This window comes from Cetorhinus maximus, chromosome 14, assembly GCF_964194155.1.
Source record: "Cetorhinus maximus chromosome 14, sCetMax3.hap1.1, whole genome shotgun sequence".
Taxonomy (NCBI): domain Eukaryota; kingdom Metazoa; phylum Chordata; class Chondrichthyes; order Lamniformes; family Cetorhinidae; genus Cetorhinus; species Cetorhinus maximus.
In genome coordinates this window covers 89,237,680-89,246,238 of record NC_135892.1, presented here as the reverse complement: position 1 = coordinate 89,246,238, position 8,559 = coordinate 89,237,680, and the positions used below count along the sequence as shown (strand labels likewise).

Here is an 8,559-nt window from a genome sequence, read left to right as displayed (position 1 = left end):
TTCTCAGTGCCGCTCAGGAGTTACGCAAACAGTGCGAGTATGGTACTGATTTAACTTAAAAGGGAGCAGGGTACTGACGTTTGTGTTATCGATGGTAAACATCATTTGTAAGCACTGACCTATCTAACTTAAGGAGAGCAGGGTACTGATGTTGTAAGTTTATCAATGTTACAATAAACTATTAAGAAGAGTTGTGAACCTTGACCATTTTCTCCACCCGATGGATTTAGGCCAAACCTTAGAGTTAGGAGTATAGGAGGGGAGCTGCAGGTCCACCTACCTACAGATTCCTGGTGCCTATTGTGGGGCCTGATAGAGGAAAATAGAAGAGAAGGTAGAGCAGTATTTGGGTAGGAAATTAGCTTTAAAAGAGGGAAGAGTACAAATCATCATGTCTGTGTTCGACCCTCTAAAAGAAGCTGAGGAATGGGAGCAAACTCCCACGGCCAAGAGGATGCCAAAATGGGTACACCGTGTGTAGCTGATGGCATATAGGCTGAAAACACAACAGTTAGTGCAGGAATATTAGCTGCGTGATGAAAGAAAAAATGCAAAAGAAGGGCAGAAGGCTGCAGGAAAGGGATGCTATAATAGCGAGATTAATGAAAGAAGTATCAGAGGCTAGACAGCAGAGAGAAGACAGGAAAAAGTTAAGAGACAAGCTGCTGTTACCTAGAAGTACAGACGGTTGATTTGCAGCAACAGTGCAGGCAACTGTGGGAAGAACTGGAGAGTGAACGGGAAAAAAATAGTCAAATGTCTCAGGAGTGCAGTGGTTAAAGGCACATCCTGGCTGCTAGGGGAGGCAACACGTGGAAGGTGAGAACTGTGTTGATCATTCAGCATGTGAGGAAGCAATTGAACGGCTCCAGCACAAGCCACAGAGACAGAGAGGTGTTTATCTGTGCTGTGAACAGGGACTGTGGGCGAAGGATGTGTGTTAGACAAGTGGTGCGGGAAGGTAGAAAAGAAAGTCAGGGAAGATGAAGAGAAAAGTGGTGATAGAATAGGGGGGAGGCGCAATGAACGGTTCACAGAAACATGACACTGGTAGCAGTGGGGAGGACCCTGTGGTGTCAAATTAGGATGGAGTTTATATTCCCTCAAAATGTAGGGATGCAGTGAGGGATTTAGGAACCCTCAGGTGGGGAGGAGATGTGGATGGTCACTTCTTGCCGCTAGAGACGGTGGATGCGATACAGGATTTCAATGAATCCAAGAAAAAGCGGTGCTTGCTTTTTAGTCCGAATGGGATGGTTCTGGCTAGGCTACCTCAAGACGCTGAGTATGCCCGTTCGACGGTAACCTGGGATAATACTGAGCGACATGTTAGAGAAGTATGTGGGCACTGAAGGGGTGGCCCATTTAAGGTCACTGCACAAACTACACAGGGAGGGAGGAACACCCAGAAGCAGAATTTGGCCGGTTTATAATGAAACACATGGAAGAGTGTTGGATCGGGATCGACTGGCAGGGGAGAACCTCGGCCGATGGTGAAGAGGTCTTGGAGCTCGCACGGAACCTATTACTAATACATCCCATGTCAAGGTTTGAATTCGGAGAAGCAGGCATGAGCTCGAGTTTAGGAAGTTGGTAATATTTTGGAAAGATAAAAATGACCAGCAGAATAGGAACAGGGCAGAAAGGTGGAAGAAAGGAAAAATACAGGAGATGAAACCCCCAGGTAGCTCCAGACCCGCTCCTAAACAGAGCCAGGGGAGAAGGTGAAGGTGCAAAGGAACAAAACCTGTGGGAAAAGAGGTTTTTATTCATTGATGGGGTGTGGGCTTCGCTGGCTGGGCCAGCATTTTTTGCCCATCCCCAGTTGCCCTTGAGAAGGTGGTGGTGAGCCGCCTCCTTGAACCGCTGCAGTCCATATGGTGCAAGTACACCTACAGTGCTGTTAGGGAGTTCCAGGATTTGGACCCATCGACAGTGAAGGAACGGCGATATATTTCCAAGTCAGGATGGTGAGTGACTTGGAGGATAACTTCCAGACGGTAGTGTTCCCATCTATCTGCTGCCCTTGTCCTTATAGGTGGTAGTGGTTGTGGGTTTGGAAGGTGCTGTCCAAGGAGCCTTGGTGAATTCCTGCAGTGCACCTTGTAGATGGTACACACTGCTGCTACTGTGCTTTGGTGGTGGAGGGAGTGAATGTTTGTGGATGTGGTGCCAATCAAGCGGGCTACTTTGTCCTGGATAGTGTCAAGCTTCTTGAGTGTTGTGGGAGATGCACTCACCCAGGCAAGTGGAGAGTGTTCCATCACACTCCTGACTTGTGCCTTATAGAAGGTGGACAGGCTTTGGGGAATCAAGAGGTGAGTTACTTACTGTTCTTATAGCCATATTTATATGGCTAGTCCTGTTCAGCTTCTGGTCAATGGTAACCCCCAGGATGTTGATAGTGGGGGATTCAGTGATGGTAATGCCATTGAATGTCAAGGGGCGATGGTTAGATTCTCTCTTGTCGCAGATGGTTTTTGTCTGGCACTTGTGTGACGCAAATGTTACTTGCCACTTGTCAGCCCAAGCCTGGATATTTTCCAGGTCTTGCTGCATTTGGACATGGATTGCTTCAGTATCTGAGGAGTCGTGAATGGTGCTGAACATTGTGCAATCATCAGCGAACATCCCCACTTTTGACCATATGATGGAAGGAAGGTCATTGATGAGCAGCTGAAGACGGTTGGGCCAAGGACACCAACCTGATGAACTCCTGCAGTAATTCCTGGAGCTGAGATGACTGACCTCCAACAACCACAACCATCTTCCTTTGTGCTATGTATGACTCCAACCAGTGGAGAATTTTCCCCTGATTCCCATTGACTCCAGTTTTGCTAGGGCTTCTTGATGTCACACTCTGTCAAATGTAGTCTTGATGTCGAGGGCAGTCACTCTCACCTCACCTTGGGAGTTCAGCTCTTTTGTCCATGTTTGAACAAAGGCTGTAATGAGGGCAGGAGCTGAGTGGCCCTGGTGGAACCCAAACAGGGCATAAGTGCGCAGGTTGTTGCTAAGCAAGTGCTGCTTGATAGCACTGATGATGACCTCCTCCATTACTTTACTGATGATGGAGAGTAGACTGATGGGGTGGTAATTGGCCAGGTTGGATTTGTCCTGATTATTGTGTACAGCAATTTTCCACATACCCAGGTAGATGCCAGTGTTGTAGCTGTACTGGAACAGCTTGACTAGGTGCACGGCAAGTTCTGGAGCACAAGTCTTTAGTACTATTGTCGGAATATTGTCAGGATCCAAAGCCTTTACAATATTCAGTGCCTTCAGTCATTTCTTGATATCACGTGGAGTGAATCGAATTGGCTGAAGACTGGCATCTGATGCTGGGGACCTCCGGAGGAGGCCAAGATGGATTATCTATTTGGCACTTCTAGCTGAAGATTGGAGCAAATGCTTCAGCCTTATCTTTTGCAATAATGTGCTTGGCTCCCCCATCACTGAGGATGGGGATATTTCCTCCTCCTCCAGTGAGTTGTTTAATTGTCCACTGCCATTTATGACTGGATGTGGCAGAAGTGCTGAGCTTGGATCTGATCTGTTGGTTTTGGAATCGCTTAGCTCTGTCTATCACTTGCTGCTTATGCTGTTTGGCATGCAAGTAGTCCTGTGTTATCGCTTCACCAGATTGACACCTCATTTTTAGGTATGCCTGGTGCTGCTCCTGGCATGCAGTCCTGCACTCTTCATTGAACCAAAGTTGATCCCCTGGCTTGTTGGTAATGGTAGAGTGGGGAATATGCTGGGCCATGAGGTGACAGATTGTGTTCAAGCACAATTCTGCTGCTGCTGATGGCCCACAGCGCCTCATGGATGCCCAGTCTTGAGTTGCTAGATCTGTTCGAAATCTATCCCATTTAGCACGATGGTATTGCCGCACAACATAATGGAGGGTATCCTCAATGTGAAGGCGGGTCTATGTCTCCACAATGATTGTGCGGTGGCCACTCCTACCAATACTGTCACGGACAGTTGCATCTGCGGCAGGCAGGTTGGTGAGGATGAGGTCAAGTATGTTTTTCCCTCTTGTTGGTTCCCTCACCACCAGCTTCAGACACAGTCTAGCAGCTATGTCCTTTAGGATTTGGCCAGCTCGGTCTGTGGTTGTGCTACTCTTGGTGATGGACACTGAAGTCTGCCAAAGTACATTCTGTGCTCTTGCCACCCTCAGTGCTTCCACCAAGTGGTGTACAACATGGAAGAGCACTGATTCATCAGCTGAGGGTGGGTGGTAGGGAGGGGGGAGGTTTCCTTGCCCATTTTGTCCTGATGCCATGAGGCTTCATGGGGTCCGGAGTCGAAGAAGAGGACTCCCAGGGCAACTCCCTCCCGACTGTATACCACCTCTGCTTGGTGGGACAGGACATACTCAGGAATGGTGATGGTGGTGTCTGGGACATTATCTGTAGGGTATGGTTGCATGAGGATGACCATATCAGGCTGTTGCTTAACTAATCTGTGAGACAGCTCTCCCAATTTTAGCACTAGCCCCCAGATGTTAGTAAGGAGGACTTTGCAGGGTCGACAGGGCTGAGTTTTCGATTGTCATTTCCAGTGCCTAGGTAAATGCTGGGTGGTCCGTCTGATTTCATTCCTTTTTTGAGGCTTTGTAGGGGTTTGATAGAACTGAGTGGCTTGCTAGGGCATTTCGGAGGGCATTTAAGATTCAACCATATTGTTGCCAGGTAAGGACAGCAGATTTCCTTGCCTAAAGGGCATTAGTGAACCAGAGGGGTTTTTAGAACAATTGACAATGGTAATCATTGGACTTTTAATTCCAGATTTTAATTGAATTCGAATTCCACCATCTGCCATGACGGGATTCGAACTCTGGATTACTATTCCAGCGATAATACTACTACATCATCGCCTCCTCTCAATGGAAGTAAGTAACCAGGTAGAGATAGAAAGGAATGTTATAACTGCTGGAAATTTGGTCATATAGCACGGGAGTGTCATGCGCTGAGGGATGGGTCAAGAAATAATCCTGAGGGTGGGGGATCTCAGGATGCAATAATGCATCTGGCACAGGCCTTGGAGAAGGTAGCAAGCCAGGTCGGAGATAAATGCAATTCCACAAAGAGAGAAGATGGAGGGGAACCTAAGCTGGAACCCTCCACACCCTCTGAACAATGAAGAGGCCGTAATAGCCAGCTATCATATCTGTGCCCATTCAAGTATGACAGCCATGGAAGACCAACCATGGATTTAATTGTAGAAGAAAAGAAAGGAGAATACTTGGTATATACAGGTATATACAGGGTGTACTGTGGTCCATGTAAAGAATTCACAGGGGTCTGAGTACTTAGCAGCAAACCCTATGTTTTGGAAGGATTTATGGAAAAAACACTGGCTGGCATGGTATCAAAACTTCTTTGCATACAAATGGAACCACTTGAGACAAAGTGAGTATGGATATTAATGAATTGAGGTGAGGAGCCTTTTGTTATTATAAATCAAGCAGAACTTAATGATTATAATCACAATATTGTAAAACATGCCGTGCATCAATTTTTATAAACCTGATGTCAAAAGATGCAGTACGTCAGTAAGGAAAGTGCATTGTGTGTCGTGTTTCTAAACCAGTGCTATAATAAACATGGCATGTACAGTAATTGCAATCCTGATGTTGCACTAAAATTTGAGGTGCACAGTATTTTTTTTCTTGAGATGAGGGTGATGAAGCGGTTATTGCCTATCTCGATCCCTGAGAAGTCATTGATAGTCCCTGAACCACTGGAGTTTTAGTGGATATTGGTGAATTCCACAATGATGTCAGATAGGAAATTCCAGGTTATTCTGCAAGGAAGGATGAGGCAATGGTAATATATATCCAAGTTAGAATGACTTGTAATGACGATTGCCAACACTGTTTGAATGTTTTTCCTGAAGGTTTCATCACAAAACCACCTACTGCTTCTGTCAGCATACCTTCCGACCTCCAGTATTTTTAAAAATAAGTTCAAGGAAATAAATTAAAACATATCTTTTTAAATGCCCCCATGATTTTTTCAGGTTTGCTCACAACAATGCCCAGGAAACTAATCATTAATTCCTAGAGACTCCAGGACAATCCTGAAGGGTTGACAACTCTAGGTATGACTTGGAGAACTTGGAGGTGATTCTGGACCTATGGTATTGTTGATCTTGCCCTTCTTGCTGGTAGAAGAATAGTCCATACAATCCATGTATCATAATAAAACATACATTACAGATGTTTTTAATCTGATTACTAAAAAGTCTATGCTCAGCTTCCTGGTGTCACTGGTAAGGCCAGCATTTATCACTGATCCATTAATGCAAGATATTAGAGTGGCCAAACCTCTAGGATTGTCCTGGAATCTCTTGGAATTAAACATTAATCTTCTAGACACAACTCCAAGCAACCCTAATTTTCTTTGTAAATTGGAATGCATTGGTAATAAATAAGATGGAAGTGGTTGATCATCTGATGAAACCTCCAGGAATAGGTCCACAGTTAGCAACCCTACTATGTATAATGAAATATACAGTGCAATCTTTTTCAATCCTGATGTTATTCAAAACATGCAGTGCAGCCTTTTTAGTCCTGCTGTTAGACTGAAATATGCAATCCAGCCATTTTAATCCTAATCTACAATAATAATAATAGTGCTTGTCTGTGCAGACTTTTCTGATTGGTCAGTGGGTTAATTTGGTGGGCAGAGCCCGACACATGCAGAGGAATGCTGGGTGCATAGAGGGCTGGAGTTTGAGAGGCACATACTGCATTAATTCAGGGGTCACAGGGAACAGCTGAACTCAGACATTGCGAATCAGCCCTGTTGTTATATCTTTATTTGTTTTGAATAATTTTATTGTCTCCTTTTCTGGCTGACTGAATACTCTGCAGCTGATGGGCCTTGCAGGTCTCAAGCCAGGCTCCCCAGCTACTACCAAAGCCTCTGTGGCCAGAAGATGCCAGACCCAGCCTGATCAGATTCTCCCATCTGATTTTCCATTCTCCCTGTCCCCTCTCCTTCCCCTCAAATCCCCGCCCACTGTAGATGGGAGATATTTCAATTTCTTTTGAAGAATCTAGGTAAAGAGATCAGAAAGTGTGATGAGCTGTCCACAAGCTCTTGGACACCACCTTTCATAAAATTAGCCATACTTTTCTGTGAGCTTTAGTTAGTGGTACTGCTTTGAGGCGTAGCTGCTCTGATTTGGAATGTGTGAGGCATGCGAACTGCTGTAGGTGGAGAAAAAGAACAGCAGAAGGTAAGGGGAGCCCAACGACAAAGTCACCCAGGCTGATATTTTGGAGGCGCGATGGCAGGTTTTGCAATTTCAGATGACAAAAGGAAAAAGGTCATCCTTCTCCATTATGAGGACGAAGAATTCGGGGATATTTTTGAGACACTTACATCAGCAGAAGACAAAAGCAACTACAAATCAGCAATAACAACCAATTTCACACCCAAGAAAAATACTGTATACAAAACAATTGTTTTCTGATGCACTAAGGAAGAAGTAAACAAGACAATTGACCAATATTGCACATGGTTGAAGCAACTGGCAACCATATGTGACTTTGATGATGTTGAACAGGTCGAGCAGGAAATCAAAACACAAATAATTGAAGGTTGTCTCTCTAGTCAAGTACGCTGAAAAGCACTCGAGAAAGACAGGAAACTGTCAGAGCTGCTGGAATCAGCAAGATCGCTTGCTTTCAGAGCCCAGAGCTATTGAAGTTGATCCTGCAACAGTAATTACCATACTTCAAGTTCAATTCCTGTGAACAATGTTCATTGCTCAGGTGCCAGGAAACCACATGCAAAGCAACAACAGCAGTCTCACAAACAGAGATGGGACTTGTCCAAAGAATCTTTCGGTGGCGGTGGTTATACACGCCGGACAGAATGTCCTACTACTGGCAAACAGTGTAAAGCCTGTTGAAAACTCAACTACTTTGAATCACAAAACTGTAAAGACATGATTGATAAAGCATCCACAAATGAATCACTCACACACTACAAGGCCTTCACAATGTTCAAAATGAGCTCACCGTTACAACCACATCTGATCTTGTGTTACGCAGCAACTGTATTGTCATTCCACATCATTGAGGGAATGTGTTATGGATATAGCACATGAAGGTCTTCAGGGAATTGCCAAGCAACCTCTTCAGGAAAAGGTATAGTTCCCGGGAATTAACTGCATGGTAGAGCACAAAATCAATCGGCGCTTGCCATGTCAAGCAATCACAGTGTCAAACCTTTGTGATCTTCTCAAGCTGTCTGAACTACCTTCAGGACCATAGATGGAGGTTAGGCTGGATTTCACAGATTTGCACCCTTGCGATCACCTGCTTGTTGTCACCGATGACTACAGTAGATTCCCAGTCATAGAAATAGTTAGGCCTACTTCAACGAAAGCAGACATCAGAAAGTTTGCCAGACCTTCACTTTGTTTGGAGACCCTCAAACAGTGAAAAGTGACAAGGGACTCCCATGCAGCAGCAATGAGTTCAGTAAATTTGTGAACTACTTGGATTTCACTCATCAAAAAATTACAGCCCAAAGT

The 8,559-nt window shown here is 45.0% G+C and overlaps 1 protein-coding gene across 1 annotated transcript in view; it reads left to right on the top strand.

The window, feature by feature from the left end:
* Positions 1 to 7,025: 7,025 nt before the first annotated feature.
* Positions 7,026 to 8,559, top strand: part of dync2li1 (dynein, cytoplasmic 2, light intermediate chain 1) — a 30,046-nt gene continuing 28,512 nt past the window's right edge. Inside the window, exon 1 of the mRNA XM_078557202.1 lies at positions 7,026 to 7,075. Within this exon, the coding sequence (XP_078413328.1) occupies positions 7,041 to 7,075 (35 nt within the window). The 5' untranslated portion in view covers positions 7,026 to 7,040. The remainder of the gene's footprint in view (positions 7,076 to 8,559) is intronic.